General features: G+C 28.0%; 2 protein-coding genes across 2 annotated transcripts; one reads left to right on the forward strand and one right to left on the reverse strand.

Annotated features, from left to right (window-relative positions):
* Positions 1–9,892: 9,892 nt before the first annotated feature.
* LOC113850432 (pentatricopeptide repeat-containing protein At1g77360, mitochondrial-like) lies at positions 9,893–11,426 on the reverse strand. Its single transcript, XM_027480979.1, has one exon. It carries the CDS (start codon positions 11,395–11,397, stop codon positions 9,934–9,936), a length of 1,464 nt encoding a protein of 487 aa, XP_027336780.1. The 5' UTR covers positions 11,398–11,426; the 3' UTR covers positions 9,893–9,933.
* Positions 11,427–14,542: 3,116 nt separating this feature from the next.
* Positions 14,543–17,242, forward strand: LOC113851259 (double-stranded RNA-binding protein 4-like). The gene is made up of 4 exons (XM_027481726.1): positions 14,543–14,660; positions 15,302–15,564; positions 16,410–16,620; positions 16,716–17,242. The coding sequence occupies exons 1-4, from the start codon at positions 14,543–14,545 to the stop codon at positions 17,240–17,242; spliced, it is 1,119 nt and encodes a 372-aa protein (XP_027337527.1).
* Positions 17,243–19,859: the final 2,617 nt, after the last annotated feature.

Raw genomic sequence — 19,859 nt, forward strand, 5'->3', positions numbered from 1 at the left:
AGTGGGAGAAGGTGAAAAATGAACTAATGAAGATGTGTTGTTGGTTGGGAAATAAGGAATCTTTGTGTTTTTAAGGACTGAAGAAGACAGCAAACCCACGAGACAACATCCTTAGTTGTTAGCTGTTAGATAAGTTCCGAACCAAAATTTAATTGAGTTTTAATTTGGACAATCTTTTATACATCTATATCTAATATACTTAGAGCAATTTTAATACAAGTAATGTTATTGCTTAATACGGGACTAAGTAGAAGGAGTAAGAAGTGTCTTAAGATTTAGAAAAAAAAATATTGACAATAATTTATCTTTTAAAAAATCAATTACTTTATTATTATATTTTATTTAATACATTTAATACACAATTTATAAAATAAAAAAATATAACAATATTCCTTATTTTAAAGTGACTATTATTTCATATTGAAAGAGGTGTCAAGCTAAGTGCCCACATGCTTTGATCATCATTAGCGACGAAAGAGGACTATTAATTGAGTAATAATTAACATTCTTGTTTTTCCCCAATGAGTAAAGGGATTTGCCAAATTATGATGATCTTAAGTCCCAACGTTCACCGATTACTAATTGAGTGATTGTTATCATTTAGTTTCTGTTTTTCCCGTGAGTACAGAGAAATTATATTCATTAATTCCATATTTTTAGTCTCTTCATCTTTAAATCAAATTTTTATTTAAAAATTTAAAAAAGGGTTGGCTATATTTTTTTAATTATACCTTCTTTATTTAACTTGTTTATACTTTCTATTTTTATTATAAATAATAAAGATCTAATAGAAAATCCAATAATTATAATATACAGTGTGTTCATCGACCACATAATAGGGGATCATATATTAAAAATGTAAAAGTTGTTTAATGTTTACTTTTAAATATTTTAAAACATTCACTTTTTCATTTGCCCAATTTTTAAAAAAATGTTTTTATCCATGGATTAAAAAAAACATTTTAAAAAAAGAAAGTAGCAAAAAGATTTATTCATTTTTTAATGAAAGCTTGGTCTTCTATGAGATGCATGAGATATAAGAAGTTAATTTGCAAAATTAAGATGGAGAGAGAGTTGTTTGTTTATTTCTAGGTAGAAATTACTTTTCTTCTTTGCTAATTGGGAAGGAGACAAAAAATAACACAACGTGGTATTATGAAATAGTGTTAAATAATAAAATAAGAATCCTAACATTGGGACAAAGATCTTTGATTGGTTCTCTGAATATAGAAACATGGAAGCAGTATCATAGGCTTTGGAGTTTGGTGACCATCCAACGGCTCACAGACCCAACAACCACTCATGACACCCCAGCTTCGCTAGTCTTGTTCCCTTGTCAAAGCTAAACATTTTTTAATTTAATAACACACATAATTTTTAATACACTATTAATTATTAATTAAAATTTAGTAAAAGTTTTAAAAAGTATATTTTTATTTAATTTTATGTAATATAAATTTAATCATGCAATATTTTCAATTAAAAATTATATATTAGACAATTGACGATAACAATGATCCTAATTTCTATACAGTTTATTGGTTTGAGTAACAAGGAATTTAGTTTTTATTAAAATGAATATTTGATTTTGGGTCTTTTAAATAAATAACTTTGAAAGGTTGTCTTTCAAATAAATACACCTAAATTAACTTAAATTAGTAACAAAAGTGATAAAATATAGGTCAACCTGCCTCAACCTATAAAAAGGACAGTTCAATATAATTAACTTTAAATTAAATAAATACTAACCCGTATTTTAAAATATATTAACGAGTTAACGAATCAACTTACCTAAATAATGAAATATATTATAAATAAATAAATAAAAGCAGGAATAAGAATGTGAATAAAAAAAGTTTAAGTTTTGATTTGAATATTTAAAAACTTAAGTTAATGAAATAAAATTATTTTACGTGTGAACTATTGGAAACTTACAACTTCCACATATCAAAGATAATCGGTAAACAAGAGTAAAATTTAATTTATTCTTATTTTAAATATAATTTTTAAAATAGCTAGTACAAAATAAATAATTTTGAATTACACAGCATTAAATAGCAGTATAATATAATTAAATTAAATTAAGAATATAATTAGAGAAATTATAGTAGGCGGTGAATGAGATCACATGGACGGCTACCACATCTCTATCTTTTTGCCTTAATCATCATTCATCTCTAAGTGGTCAATTAAATATTTATATTCATATTCATATTTATAAAAATTAATTAATGATGACAGAAACCCACAAATCATAACATCTCTTTCCATTTTCTAGGCAGTAAAGTTAACAACATATTTTTAATATAATAAATTAAAATTTATTTTAAATTATAAAAATATATTAATTACACTTTTTATTTTTAAATTAATATTTTTAATATTTTTATAATAAATTTAAAGTTATAATTAAAAATATATTAAAAAAATTTGTGTGAAGGCTGAGTTCGGGTAAGGAGGTGGAGAGTTGTTGGTCAACTGAGAGTTGAGAGTGGTCAACGAACGCAATGCAAGCATGCGAGAAGAAGTAGGGCCCACACTGTCATCTTTTAATTTTTGCCTGACACGTGTTGCAGCTGTCGGTACCCAATCAAACCTACCATCAATATCATTAGGGACTAATTTAAACCATAAAGTTCCCACAGAAAATCATCAGAAACCATTTTAATCATATATTTTTATTAAAAGTATTGGTCAAAATTTTAATAAATAAATTTTTATTAAAATATGTTAAAAGGTGTTAACAATGTATGAAATTTTTATAATAAAATAAATAAGCCATTTATATATAGAAGACACAGCTGTATGTTTTTATCCATTGTTTAAAAAAAATTGGGTAAATTGGTAATTTTGATTTAATTTCAAAGTATCAATTACATCTATTTATTTCTTTTGAAAAAATCTATATTAGTTTATCATATTTTAAAAAATATAACTCAATAAATATGCATTGTTATTATGAATGCAATCCTTTAGAGATTATATATTAGAATATTCATGCATTGTTATATGCTTATTGATAATAAAGAAGCAAAATTGGTATTTAGAGTTGTTTACCTGACATTACTCTTCCAAGTTTGTAATATATGATTATGGCTCACTTTTGAAATGGTGTGTTTCTGCACTGATTTTTTAGGTTACTGTCATGTCGTAGGCATTTCCATTACCTACCATTTAAAAAAAACAGAACTTAGAACATAAATATGTGTTCTCTTTATACACCTGCACATATACATGTCTCTCTGTATATATACATATCATAAATTAGTTAATTAATTAGCTAAATTTTTAACATTAGCTAATTATTATTTTTTACCACATTCATATGTGAAAGTTACTTCGAATCCCAACTAATTAAGTCAAGTAGGGTGAACTCCATAGAGAAAAGTAAAGCTCTCCTAACATCTAATTTTTCCCATTCAAAATGCAAAATTTATGTATAAATTGCATCTACATGGAATTATGGAAATCTTTCTAACAATCTACAATCTGATTACAGTAATCATGCAATTAGCTTAAAGTAAAAACTAAAGTCTCTCTAATGTAGACTGTAGAGATTCAAATCAATAGGAAAAAGCTTAAAAATATAACTTTATTGTTAAACTTAAAAAAAAAAGGGGTCCTAATTGATGGGTATCCAATTTTTTACGAATAATAATTGCAAAAGATATCAACATCTGCATTGACTATGCTTTTTATAAATGAATTCATGGCTCGTGTTTCAGTGTAACAATAACTTAATTGGCCAGGACAAACTCAGTAAAGGCATGATGATGTTTGAAACTTAAACACTGAAAAAAAGGAAGAGTTTTATTATTTCTTTACACATATTTTTTTAATAATTTGTTCTTATTTGAAAAATAAAAAAAATAAAGTAGTTGTTTTATTTAATATTTCTTCTAATATTTTATATATACAAATTTTTCAATGTGTGACTAAAGGTATATAACAAAAAATTAATAAATAAAAAATGTATTAAAAATTATAGTACTTAATATTATTATTGCATTAAATTTTATGATGTCATATAATGTTGGCAACACATTATAAATTTTTTCAACTAAATCACACAAAATAATTTTTCAAAGTAGTAATGTATTGATTACTAAAAAATTATTATAATAGTTCAAGTTCTTTTCAATTAAAGTCAAAATCTATTATTATAGTAATTGTTAAGGAGTTATAAATATTTAATAATAAAGATGTGAAAATAATAAATATTTTATAAATTGTATTATATTAAAGATTAATAAAGATATCTAAAAAATTAAAAATAGAAAAAGATAAATGAAACAATTAAAAATATTTATAAATATAAAAAGTAAAAAATTTAGAATTATTTTTTTAAAAAAAGAAGGAGAGCTCTTAGATACCAATAGATTGTGAAGCATAGCTAGTCCCAACAAGATGTACTTAGCAGCAAAACCCTTCAAAGGAAAATATTGAGTTATATTATTTTACCCACAGTTTCAACATTTTCTTCTGTGATTTTTTTTAAAATCTTTTTATATCACACTACTTATCTAAGAACCTGTTTGTTTTCTTTTTTAGATATAGATTTCTTTTTTAAAAAATAAAAATTATAAAATCTTGTTTGCTAATTTAAGTTTTCAAACCTATTTTTTAAAAAATTTTAATTTATTTTTTAAAACTAAAAACCAGAATAACTTCTAAGATATTTTTATTTTTATTTTTCTATTTCTTTAAACAATTTTGAAAACTAAACTAACAAACAAAGTTTATTTTTATTTTCTTCTTAATTTTTTTATAAAATTATTTTAAAATGTAATTTTTAAAAATTAAAAACAAAAACTAAATCAAACAAGCCCTAAAATTTCTTCTTTTCATATCTTATATCACTCTCCTACTTATAGAAAAAATTATAAGAATAGAATTGCTAAAAAAAATTATGTTAGTTTAGCATATTTCCACGGTTGGACCCTTACTTGAAATTTCCATTTACTTTTTTTCCTCTTTCTTTAACTTTTCTTTTCTTTCTTTCTATTTTTTTTTTATCTCTGGATCAATAAAAACAAAACCTCTCAGCAACTTGAAGTATTTTTCACAACATATGTTATACTAGTTAGTGAACAATTCACAAAAACTTTTACCACACTAATGTTCTGAATTTTGAACATTCTTCTATATATACCACGCTAATTATTCCACTTTGCATGTAGGTAGAGTTCATATACAACTCTCAAGAAGCCATAGGATCATGGGAGATTTTTGTGAAATAATTTTATTTAATGTCTTGCATACTATAATCTGCCATCCTTTTTATGTATACGATCGTTGAAAAAATGTATTAATTCCACTAATTGTACAGAGAAATTAAATTCGAAGATGTCAACTCAACTCAACTCAAACCTAAATTATTGCATTTTTTTTAATTTGTTGTCTTGGCCCTAAACATTTTTATTAACAACCATCGTTAATCCCACTTATCGATATTTTCTAAATCTGAAAGATGTGGAAACAGATGCTTAACAAATTATATACAAGACCTCCAGCACTAATGACCAAGTCCTTATCTTTTTCTTTGTCTTCTTACAAGGAATTAAGCCACTTTAACTTTCTTATTGTTTGGGTTTATTTTGTCAAGTGACACTTATAATATATCTTACGAAGCAAACAATCTAGGTTTGGTAATGTTTCATTTTCCTTAACCATCTATGGTTAAGGAAATCTTGTAAATATAAGATGATTGTGTACTACCGTATAGAAAGATACAAAATTTTCATCGATATGTCAATTATAGATGTTTCAACAAACGAACTAGTACAAATCATTACAACCCCCACCCCCAGAAAAAGAGAAATATACAAAATGACACCAACATGAATGGCGTACGTTGACTATAAAGTGATAAGGATTGAGGAAAATTAAACTTGATAAGTTAAGAAGTAACCTTTACCATATTAATGCATACCCTCTTCATAGTACAACCTTATAGCTTAAGGAACTTAAATAATCTTTATTGGTATAGCAGTGTCTTTTACTATGTCGATAATTAATTTCTAACTTTTCTTATGTGATCAAGTTATTCCTTCTTAATGATATTATTGAATATTGAACTTTTGTTTTGGTTTTATGTACAGTAACGACATTTTCAACTCAGATTTTGCGTCGATTAAAATTGAATTCCTTTTTAAATTTGTACGTCCACATCAACATAGAACACTTAAAAAATAATTAATTTTTATTTACGTGCTGGTTCAAATTATCAAATATAGATTAAATAGAAATTTTAACCACAATTAGATATTGATTAGCCGGTCATTTCAAAAGTATCGATCGTGTTGAACTCTATTTTCTCAATAATGTTACCTAAACAAGATTTCCGACAATGTACCCATCTAATACATAATGCTATGAGCCGAAAATTAGGAGTTTCATTAATATGATGTCAGACAATCTAAACAAAAAGTTTCTATCATAAATTGATGCTAAATGAACTCAGGGTTAGGCTTTTAAGAGTTAATTATTAAGCTGGTGGGTCTTTAGGAATTAAATGAACATCGCTTTGATTTGAAGTACGACCAATAACTATACTAGCAGTATATGGAAAATTATTCTAATATTTGTCTTGGGAATTTATATCTTTAATAGGAAGCGGTGTTGATTCCACGTGATTTGGTTCATTTCTTTGCATATAGGTTAGAATATTTACTCCAAACGTCACGTTCATGGAAAGTGAACAACTTAAGCATGTTTATGAGCCATTAGAGGAAGTGCACATGTGGTTAGCTTTTCACAGATTTTATAGCCACCATAAATGTTCCGTTTAATTAATTAGGCTTCAGTGATTAGAGTCTCTAGATGAAGATGAGTTGTGCTAACTCTTCTATTTGATTCATAATTACATTACCAATTGTATGAATTTACAATGCATTATTGTATTTTAAATGAGGTATAGTGTTTAAAAATGCATGCTGAAGCGAGTGGTTTAGCTTAACTCAATTGGTATTTCTTTTAGTCTTTGTCAGGGAGTTGCGGTTATGTGGTGAAGGGTCAAATCAATCAAGCCCCACATCACCCTTTTCCATTTTCTTTATATATATATATATATATATATATATATATATAAAGGGCATATTTTAGGCACTATTAGGCTTTAGGTTTAGCCAAACTGAATATAATATTTGTACAGAAGAGTTAAGTAGGACCAAAGTCTGCAGTATCATTTTCCATTGTCAAATCACATTGGAACCTTCATCAAAACGTGTTCTCAACCATTAAAATTTAACCTTTCAATAATGTTATCGATGGCTCACTCAATTTTGAAACCCCCTCACCTCACGCCTAAGGGGCATTTTCCTTGTATTATAGCTCCCATCATAAATCACATTACAATGAAAGAAGGCGTTTAACATGCTCCACACTTCGTTGGTTAACAAGTTTTCTTGATAAAATTGATAATTACAAGACTGATTCTTCAACATTTGTGAAATTATCTCTAGTAATATTTGTAAAATGTTCCCTAACTTCTTTTATGCCACCTCCTCCACAGCTGAAACAGAGTAACCTCAAGTATCTTACTCAAAAATATCTAGTTACTTGATCCTCACTTGTGTAATTGCTGGATTATTTTGCATTTACCCTCAAGATTTATTAATTACTAGATGAGCTAATTTTTGGTTTTGGTCATTTATTTATTTTTGAAGAAAGTACGGAAGTAATATTTTAATTAATTAAATTGGGATGACATGGTTGAAATCATAAGGTTCCTAAAAACAAAAAGACATATAAGCAGGTGTCCTAAGTTCATCTATGAAAGCTGGGTATTGTTCCTTAAACCAAACATCGTGGATGGAGGGAATGGTGAGCCTGATCTGTCACTAGTCACAACAGACCAATTCCCAATTTTTGTGTCCAAGTTCACTTTCAACAACCAATAAAAACTTCGCAGTAATCGGTTGAAAAATTGTATTCCTACGTCTCTTTTTCATAATTATTTCTGTTGTAAGGAAAGAGATTAAAAAAAAGGAGGAAAATGAAAAAAAAAATGTGATAAGATTGTGTGATGTGACAAATAAATAAAAGGGTAGATAAAAGTTGTAAAAAAAATGTTACAAAAAGTACATTTAAAAATAATATAACTCATTTATGATTGATGAAAAAGAAAAGAAAAACATCCAGTTATTGTCTGAATTGTTTGAAATAGAATAAAAAAATGAAATACTAAAACATGATAAAATGTATTCAATTTCGTTCCATTTATATAGTTATTTTTCTTTTCTAACCAAACTTATTGTTTAATAGTTCCTTTACCATTTCATTTATTTTCCAAACAAACGAATGAAGACTTTATTTTCATTTTATTATGAAAATATCAAACAATTACACAATAATATTATTACATTTCATTATACTCAATTTTATTTCAGTGCATATGTCATCAGATATCTAAACAAAAGACCGTGTGACACAAAAGCCACTGGAATTGGACTAGTGAGAAAAGACTTATGTAATTTTTACAAGTTCATATGTTAAAAACTCGTTATCACCATTATATGAAGAGAAAAAAATAACTAACATGAAAACTTGGAGGTGCGGGTGACAAAGAAGGAGAAGCCCATGTAAAACAACTAGAATTGGACTGTGGAGGTGAAAGGTTTCGCAGGTGGCCCCGTAGAACTGAGCTTTTTGTGTCAAGACTATAACTATAGTTACTTTTTTGGCCGAAGACTACAACTAAAGACCTCCCGTGATTTTTAGGATTTGTATTTGATTTTTTTTGTGTTTAGAGTTTTTAAGATTGTTGAACTCTAAATTTGTGCTTTTGTACTCAAGGGTGATACAATGCCAGGTCAAAGCATAAGAAAAGAGCCCCAAAGACAAAACGGAACAAGCCAGGCCGCAGGCAATCAATGTCCCAAGATGCTAATAAAAAACATTTATTTATTGACCAAAAATAATTTATTTGCTGTGTACTAGTGATTTAGCATCGTTTGTTTCCTAAGGGCCATTAGACTTTTTAATCTCTGATTCCTTGACCCAAAAGAAAAAATAACCCTCCCACGAAAAATGGCCATGTCCTTTGTATTAAAAAAATATGTATAATTCAAGTCCTCAAAAGTGACAAAAACCATGTATTTTCATTTCTTGATAAGAGACTAAAATCAAATCTTTCTTTTAAATGAAAGAAATGAAAATAAATAAAATTTGAACTCGAAAAAAAAAACATCATATTTTCGAGGTCTAAAAACATATTTAAAGAATATAACAATTTTCAGTAAATGTCAAGTGTTTTTGCTCAGGAGTGTCACGGGGTTAACCTTATTTAAGCCAGATTTACAAAACAGAAAGACAAAATGGGTCAAATTAGAAAGTAAAACTCAAGTTTTCAAGCAGGGTTATCAAGAAGAAACTCATGAATTTGATAATGCAGCATCTAAAAGCCACTTAAAGATATAACTGAAATTCATGAGGATAATTTTATTAACAAAAAATTAACACCAAAATGTATTGAATGCAATGACGAGAATTGATATTCGATAACCCTTTCCAACGTCAAATTGGTTTGAGATCAATCAGTGAATCATCTATTTTGGAAAAAATTAATCCATTGTATGAAAAAATTGTATAAGTAGCCTAAATTTATAATCCAGTTCAAATCAGAAACAAATGACAAACAGAGACCAAGATTGATGAATAAAGTTTTTTTCTATTATATATGCCTGAAAAGAAAACCTATAAACTCCATCCACCTTTTACCTTTTAAAGGAATTCCAGTAGGATCTTTTGGAGTAACTATATACAGAGATGATGTATATGCCACTAATATATAGTCTACATATTGCTTGGCAGAACCAAAGTATCACCTTAGATAACTGCTTCAAATTCCTTCTCCTGGCAAGCGGCTAAAAGTGAAAATTTCAAATTCAGCATTAGTATTAAGCTATGCAATTTTGGCAAACACCAAAATGCTTAATTAGATTTCAACTTTCTCAAAAGTTCTTCATACATAAATTCTTTTCTTTCTTTGAGCAGGCTTTGTCTCAGCTTAGACAATGTGGAAGAGGATATCTTGATTCCTCTGCCAATCATATCCTCAGCATACTTAACTGCTTCAGGGAGCCTATTTTGATCACGAAGCCCTAAAACCAGTAAATTTGCTGTACGCTCCAAATCCTTATCATAATTCTCCAGCAAGCATTTCCAAACTTTCATTGCCATAAAAGGATCCGCATTATCCAAGTAAACTCTAACAGCTGCATCACAATTAGCTTGGTCTGGAACACACTCATTTTTCACCATCTCAACAAACACCGCCGAAGCCTCACGCAATTTCCTTCCCTTGATCAAGAACTGAAACAACAAGTTATAAGTAAGCACATCTGGAAAAGCCCCTCTATAAACCATCTCATCCAACATCCTCCTAGCAGCATCTGTATCACTGCAATAGCAATACAAAGCAATCATCGAATTGTAAATCTGCGTGGTGGGTTGCAATCCAGTCTTCCCCACCATCACCTCCCAAAAAAACTCGGCTGTCCGAACATCACGTTGCTTAACACACTCATCCATTGCAACCTTGAAAAACCTCATCCCAGGGTAACAGCTCCTATCTCTCATTGAATCAAAGAACTTAATAGCCTCAAGCAACCCATCTGGCCCCTTAATCAATGTACACAAAAACGAATCATATGCCGCCACATTAACTGGATCCCAACCAATCTCAATAACCATCTCAGCAAAACTCTCCTTAGCACCAACAACACCCTTTTCACCCTCACTCTCCCACCCCTCCATCAAAATCGCGTAAGTATCTGCATCCGGCCTAACGAAATTCTTAGCAATTTGCAAATAATCACAAGCATCAATAGTCCTACCATCCCTGCATATAGCACTCAACAAGGAATTCAAAGCAACAACATCCCTAACGCATCCATAATTCTCCATAACCTCAAACGCCATAATGGCCTCACGAAGACGGCCGGCGGCGACATAACTACCGAAAACAGAGGCAAATGTGGCAAGTGAAAGCAACCCTTTAATGTTCATTGATTTAATAGCATCCCACATTGCATCAAAGAAACGATTTTTACCTAAGATATCAACAACGAGGTTCCATGAATAAGGGGTGAGGTTGTGGTTGAGTTGGTGAGCGCTCCAACGGAAGAACTTAACGGCCTGACCGGGGAACCCGTAAGAGAGTTTGAGAACAATTTCGACTTCTTGGGCGGTGACCGAAATGCCCGAATCTTGGAGGGTTTGTTCAACGGAGAGGGAAGGGGTGGTGGCGATGATGTGGCAGAGGGATTTGGTGTTGGATGGAAGGTTTGGAATGTCTTGGAAGGAAGTGAAATTGGAGCGTTTGTTGTTCGAAATTGGAGAAGCTGAAGAAGGTGACGAAGGAGAAGGGTACCCTCTCTTTCTGCTTTCTTTCATTTCACAGTTTGCTCTGTTCTGCTTCAACTGCAACTACTCGACAGAGTAGAATGAAACCCTAACAAGACAATGTCAGAAAAGGGTTTCGGAAAACTTGTTTTACCTTTTATGTTCTGGTCTTAACACAATAATACATCTAACGTAACCAATTTGAGAGGTATTAAATTAAATTCTGTGATTGATTAATTATTGTAATTTCTTTAATATTATTATAAAAATAAAAAAAGTATTAATTTTTTTAAATAAATTATTAATTTTATTATCTATCAATATAAAATTAATGATTAAAATTTAAGATTATTTTACGTGTAAGAGAGTATTAACTTTCTAATTATAAAGGTTATATATTTTATTAATTTTAATAATTATAACTAAATTTAAATATTAAAATTAATACTTTTTATTAAAAAATATTTATTACAATTTTATATTTTTAATCAAAAATATTATTTTTATATGCTTAAATTATTTATTATCTTTTATATAACTCTTTAAAAATAAAATCATCTATTTTATATTATGTATAATATATATATATATTTATTTATTTATTTTCTTAAAATATAATAAATTTTATTTTTTCTAATAAAACTTTATTATTATTACTTAATTATGCTTAATTCTAAGAGTTAAAGTTAATATTGTCATTCAAATAAAATTATTAATATAAATATTACATTTATTTGATTAATTTTAAAAAATTAATATTTTTAAGTAATTCATTTTTTTAAAAAATATCAATCTATAATTGTATAATCTAAATTAATAATTATTACAAATTTAAAATATAATTGTTATTATTATTTACTATGTATTTCTTATTATTTTTAATGTGTATCCGACAAATATATTTAAAAATTAGAAAATAGTATTTTTTAATTTATAACATTTAATATTAATAACACATTTATTTATGTGATATTTTGTTATTTTTTTATAAAAATTATTTTTTCTTTAAAAATCAATGTTGATTACGTCATTAATTTTTTTAATATTAAATTGTTATAACATTTATTATTTAATAATTTATTTGTCGTTTTCTTCAAATTTTATGGCATTTATTAGTGACAATCAATTTAAAAACCACGGCATTTAATTTCAATGAAATATATATATATATATATATATGAATAGTTATTCATTTAATAAATTTTTAAATATATATTTTATCTCGTAAATTTAATGATAAATAAGTTGAAAACATTGATAAAATTCATAAGTTGTATTTTATAAGTTTTTTCAAACGGACTCGTAATATATTTATTAATATGTAATTTTGTATTGTTGATTAATAGATAAATATTAAAAACATATTCTTATTTATTAAGTAAATTTATTAGAAATTAGAAAAGTATTAGAAACAATATTAGATTAAAAGAAAATTAATATAATTAATATAATTTTAAATATTTTTAATTAATAATTATGAGTATGTTAAAATGTGTGGTTGCTAACATTCATCTAATTAATACGAATATATCATAAAAATGTTTTTGTAATTAATTATTAATAAAATTAATAATTTTTATTGATGCTATAATTTATTTTTAAATGACAATATAAATAAAATACTATACTACCGCTGCATTCGAATTGAATTTCTACACACATTTTAGTTTATTTGGTAAAAATAAATAGACTCGTAAATAAATAAAACGAATGAACAATATACGCATCTTACAAAAAAATTTGTTCATTTTTCATAAATTATAATGCTAAAAATTTTATTTATTAAAATATTATTGATTTAGGGTGTAAGAGTTAGTGGACAAAAATCGTCCATAACAAGTAAGGATGTTCTTTAAAAATAATCAATATTTTTAACATTCTAAAAAAATATATTTTGAAATAAATAAAAATATACATAAATAATATTTAGATAGATATGAAACAAAAACAATATTTTTTAAATTTTCTTATTTTTTATTTGTATATTATATATATATATATATATATATATATATATTTAATTTAAACTCAAAATCGAAGATTAAGATGAAACAATTTCATACCAATTATTTATTTATATAAATATTTTTTACACTAATTTCACACTAAATAAAGATATAATTTTTCAAAAAATAATATATTATAAAAATATTTATTTCTAATATTTAATAAAAAATAATAATTATTGTTTTTATAAAAAAAATAGAAAGGGAATTTTTAACGATAAAATATATTTAAATAAAAAAACTCAATGTTCAATGTTTTCCTTATTAATATATCTATTATAAGTTGCTATAAACAAACTCTTAAAATACTTATGAATATAAATTTTTTTATATTATTAATTAATAAAAATACACGATAAATATAATTTTAAAATTAATTATTAGTGAAGTTAATAATTTTTATTGATGTGATAATTTATTATTGAATGATTGGATAAAAGAATATACTATCAGTATATTTTAATTACATTTCCGCACACATAATTTAAGTGCATCTACAAAAAAAAGAAGATTTAGGGTAAATATTTAGGGTCTAATTCTTAGTAGGCAAAAATCATCCGTAATAAATAAGGATATTATTAAAAAATTAATATTTTTAATATTCTATAATTTGAAACAAATATATACTAAAAATTAACTTTGAATGAAATGTTAAGTTAGATATTTTTTTTTAAATTAACTAATGTTGTCAACGGTATATATACAGAGTAAATTTTTATTTTTTAATAAAAATTTTAGAATAAATAAATATATAAAAAATGATAATTAACGCATCTAAAAATATATTATTTTAATGTTTAATAAAAATAGTAATAATTATTTTTATAAAAAATAAAAAGGGAGTATTCAATGATAAAAAAAGAAAAAAGAAAAAAGAAACATGTTCAATGCCAAAATGGGGAATGGCGACACAAAAAAGGGGAAAAGTTTCGGCATTTTCTCTGCTTCGAGAAGCGAGTGAGTTACTCTGATTTTCCTGAACATTAAATCAATGCTCAGAGTTGTTTCCGCATTTTCATTGGATACAGACAGAGACTTGAGTTGTAACTTGGAACATACTAACACACAATTGAATGGTAACATTTACTGATATTTAATTCAACCATTTTCTGCTATTTAATTATATCATCTCTTACACACTGCATTCTGCAGTAAGAACCTCACTCTCTTCTTCTTTCTTAAGCTCATTCATGGATTCTCTTGATGTCAACACCATGGGTTCCGCCATTGTCTCTGTGAAATCTCCTCCATCTTCACCCCAAACAACCCTTTCCATCTCAATTCCAACACCTCCTGCTTCTGGTCCTAGTAAGTCCTCCACCCCAATGCTTCCCTTTCGCTGCTTTTCAGAAACTCAAGTAAAGTTGACAACTTCTTCAAGAAAAAACAATTTTTTTTAACTGGGTCAAACTTTGAGGTTTTTTTTTTTTTTTTTTTTATAAAATGGAGTTTTCACTAGTAAAAGAAAAGTTTTTCAAAAGCACTAGTAATGCTTTCTGTGATTTTTGATGGACCTCGTGTGTGAAATCATGTCCATTCACTATAAAATTCCTTTAATAAATAGCTAGAAACCACTGTTGTATCAAATGAAATTTCGATAAAATAATGAATTTTTCTTTAATTATATTTTGTAATGTTGAACAACAGTGCACCCATTTATATATATATATATATATATATATATATTAATCTGGATGTACTAGGAGAATTAAAAATACTTTTTTTTCCACACATCTTTATTTTTTTCTGAAATTTATTGAATTTTAGTTACAAAAGTGCGAGAAAGAATCTTTGAAGGGACCTACATGATTTTTAATAAATTTTAGTTCATAATTAGAATATTTTAGTATTTCTCATTTATATATATGACATTTTTAGTTTGCATCTATTTTTTTTTTTAGTTTTAAAGCAAAAAAAAAAAATGTAATCTTGCTATTTGATCTCATCAGATTTGCCTGAGCATCTGGCGTACAAGAAGCAATTGCGAGCATTTGCTCTAAGGTCAAATATGGTAGCTCCCATGTATCAAACCATTAAGGAGGGGCCTCAACATGCTTCAAACTTTAGGTCAACAGTGTGGGTTGGTGGGATGAGTTTCAGTTCCTCTGCCACTTTCTCTAAACAAAAACGTGCCGAGAATGATGCTGCTGGAGTTGCTCTGAAGGAACTAATTGAAAAATTTAGAGATGAAGATCGCCCTGTTGTGTATGAGGTTTGTTGTAAAATAATTTTTATGTCAAATTTGAAACTGTTAATTAATTCAAGATTAATGCTAGCCACATAGTCTGCATAATACATATTTAATGTTTGACTAAAATTTATTGAAAATTTAAAAAATTATGCCATTTTGATATTTTATTTTTAAATTAATGTTTCTCTCTTATATTTTTTTTAATTTTTTTTGAGTTTTCAATAAATTTTAATAAAAAATAATTATTATGTAACAAAAAAATGTATTAGAAAGTGTCTTGATAACGTTCTTCTTAATTTAAATCCAATTGATTATTCAGAGTACCTCACCTGACTACTTGTGTTGCCCAACCTTTGAGTAATATGTCTAGTGCTGTTTATCTCAGATTCTATGTTTGTCAATTATTCTTTCTACAAGGCATTATTAGGATTGTTTTCTATTTATTTCAAATTTGGTTGATCCAAATTTTGCTATCCATTTGTTTGGTGTCAAATGTTTTTCACAGATAACAAAATGACTTGGGTTTGTGACTCTGCATGTAATTTGCTGGGCTTGAAGTGTATTTCAAATAACCTTGTTTGGCCACGTAGATATATGCATGCGGCATGCCCGTGTGAAGACATTCTATTCTAGGCTAGCTTGTCCATTGCCCTTTTGAGGACATATGATGTGGCACATATCATATCTTTTTCTCTGAATGATTAAGGTGTTTACTTGTTTGGATCAAATTTTGTAGTTACTGATTTATGTTGAAACAACTATTCTTTTTTTACATATAGCAAATTATTCATATTGGCTTGTTCTTATATTATCTTTTAAGATTATATTTCATTGTTCCTTATATTACTTCTCCTTGTTATCATCAGAATATTTTCTTTTCCAAATTGATCTTGAATGAATATGCTAGCAAGCTGAAAGTGGAACCACCTACATTCAACACTATTAAGCTTGAAGGGTCCCTTCCTCTTTTCATATCAACTTTGGTTTTCAAGGGTACAAATTACACCGGCGAAGCTGCTAGAAATAAAAGAGAGGCTGAGCAGTTAGCAGCACGTGCTGCTATTGTTTCAATTCTTGGTACTCTTTTTTGTATGCTTTATTGCATATTTTTAGAACTTCTATTTTTACCTTTTTGTCTGTGCTGTGATTAATTAAATGTACATGTAAAGCAGGTGATTCCAGTTCAGGATTGCTTCGTGACATAGTAAAGTCAAAATCTAGAATTCTTGCTGAAGCCAAACCAAACAAATCCCAACACATAGATGCTCATCCAGTATCAGCCATGGAAAATGCAGGACTTCCCTTTGTTTCACAGCATCATAAGGATAAGGAGGTTTCAAGTCTTGTAGCTGCTAATAATAATGAAACAAATATTGCACTTCATGCACCTCCTCCTACAGTGCTTTCCTTGTTTCCAGAATCTCAAATGTCTGAACATATACCATCCCTTGAAGCTACTGTCACTGAGCTTCCAAATATGAATCTCCATCCAGGTTTAGAACGCCCGGTTGCCCATGTTTCTCACCCAGAATCTCAGATGCCTAACCATAGACTATCCGTTGAAGCCACCATCACTGAGATTCCAAATTTGAATTTCCATCCTGGTTTAGAACAGTCTATTGGCAATGCTTCTGGTTCAAAAAAGAAGCGAAAGAACAAGAAGAAGGCTAAAAAGAGGCCACAATTGGAATCTGTGTAAGTTTCTTGATATCTCATTTTTATTATTTACTGTAGTATTCCCTTTTCTTTTTTCTTCAGCCCTTCTTGAATAGTTTTCTATGTTTGTGTAACTTTTAACTGTAAACAGTATATTTATTTGATATTTAAGCATATTACTTATAATGTTCTTATTCTCCAGTTCTAATGTATAGATTGATATTTAAGCAATGCTTGGTGTTTACTTCTAGACTTATGTCTTATAATTGATTAATTGCATGTTTTATCGTCGGAATTTGCAGATAACCCCTTCGAAATTGCTCATTGTTCAGTGGCACAGTGACCATGTGAGAGTGAATATGATTGATTATCTTTTGTGTTCTACACCGGCAGCTTAGCTGTGAGAATTGTATAGAACTATATAAGTCTTTGGTTATATTTGAAAGCATGCAAGACATATTTTTATTTATTTATAAATGCTTTGGCTTTTGAAACATTTGTTAGAGAATGCACATATTTACTTGCTAGAAACTTGGCAGGAAATACTGGACTTCACTTTTACTTTTGTGAAAACTGAATAGCAAGTGCGTTTGGCTGTGGCTCATTTTGGTCTTTCATCTATGCTCAGTTGTCGCTAACGCGCTTATTTGCAAGCTGTTCCTGTTGTTTTCATCTCTCCCCAAAGGAAATTATCATTTTAAAATCTTTTGAGAAATGCTAGAACACATTTTTTTTAAATACATTCTTTAACCCTCTTCTTGTAATTAGTTTTTAGAAAAGTCAAAATATTTGTCTAGTAAATTGATTTTTTTACAATTTACTTTAACTTAAAAATTGACCAATTACATGAAATATATTTAAGAGTGTGTTGCTAATCTCATTTTCTCGCTTATTCTACGCCGGCTTCGTTTTATATAGTTATATTTTAGACTCAACAACATAAATATTTTATTGTACTCCTTAGTATCTTTTTCATTTATGAACCCCTTATTTCTTCTTTATTCCATCTATACTAAACAATTGAAGTAATAAAGGGGAATTTTCGGAACTAATAATATACCATTTAGTTTGCCTAGCTGACATGGGTTGGTCTTTTTTCAACTCAAACTCAATGGATTCCAGAGATGAAAGGATCTATGTAAGTCCAGTAAACCCATTATGATTTTTTTTTTCAATGAAGATGACAGCATAAAACTGTTATTACGTTTAGAATGTATCTTCCACCACTACCCTTTTTTTTAATATTTCAATCTCTCATAAAAATAGCATACATTGCATATGATTTTACTTGATCGTTCGAGTAGAACATTTTACACGTTGCTAAAGATCTAACTTATAAAACAACAAAACGGAAGCTTCTTACTTCAAGTTGAGTAGGCTATTTGAATAGTCTATTTAATTTTAGATCCTTTATAACATATAGAAACACATTTTTGGAAAATTACATATATAATTGGCATTACATACTATATATATGTGTGTATTGGTATGTGAGATGTGTTAGAAACATATCATTGATTAATGCTAGCTAACCAATGATTAACTATAATACCAATAATTAGTCGGGTGTACCCAAACAACAGTGAAAAGTCTAAAGACAGAATTTGAAGATGCATAATGGTGGTTGGAATTTAGATCTGTGCTTTGATTATATGACTTCACATAAGTACATGGTTAGAGAGACTTGGTTGGTTAGACAAATTCCTTAAGACAAGGAAAATTAATTGCTCATTTTTCCAATGCCAGTTCTGGATTTTTTTCCCTTTGTCCCTTAATTTTCTTGTCCCGAGAACAAAACATGTGGATGATGATCTTCTTCGGGTCTACAAAAGATGTACTTAACTATTTTGCATAAGCAGTCAGAAATGGTCCTGCCCATGATGAAACTCTTAGGAGTGTGGCGTTCTCATTCCGTTCATGTGTTAACATTTTAGCATTAGTTAATAATTGGGTTCACTATGCACTCCCATATCTATTATATCAGTCTTTTTTTTTAATATTTGTAACCTGTAGGCAGTGGGCCCTATTATTAATTAAGACACTGAATGTTAAAATTTAAATGTAATGAATGCAATCTCACATGTCCTTCATAAACATGTAATAATAATTCAGGTATGTTGTAAGTATCTCTTATGAATGATGTCTTCATTCTTTGAAGTTTTAGACTTTTTAAAAAACGTCCTGCTTCATGTGGATCGCTTGCTCTTGATTTTACATCATGTAACTCTTTAACTAGTTAAGATTTGCCATGCGTTCTATCTAGTTAATATTTGAATTATTTTATCTAGCTCCCAATTTACTTAGTTGTCACTTGTGTACTTCCTCAAAAGCTTCAGTGATGAATTTCAATTTCTTTCTTTATTCCTCCTTAGATGTACTTTACACATGGCAGTGTTGACTTTTTTCTTTCCTAATTAGAATTTGAGTTACCAACAAGATACGAGCCAACATTTTGTGACTAATTGTAATATTGTTTTAGATTTGTGTCCATTCACTCTAAGCTAGCTTTTAAAATTAAGTTAGACTCCGTCTCAAATTTAAAACAAAATCAAAGTAATTGGACAAAAAAAAATGGCCATGCAATGAATTTATACCATATGAGACTAGTAAGTCATTAACTTTAAACTGAAAATTCCAGAAGCTAATTATTCAAACTTAAG

This window comes from Abrus precatorius, unplaced genomic scaffold (assembly GCF_003935025.1).
Source record: "Abrus precatorius isolate BTA unplaced genomic scaffold, Abrus_2018 Scaffold9, whole genome shotgun sequence".
Classification (NCBI taxonomy): Eukaryota; Viridiplantae; Streptophyta; class Magnoliopsida; order Fabales; family Fabaceae; genus Abrus; species Abrus precatorius.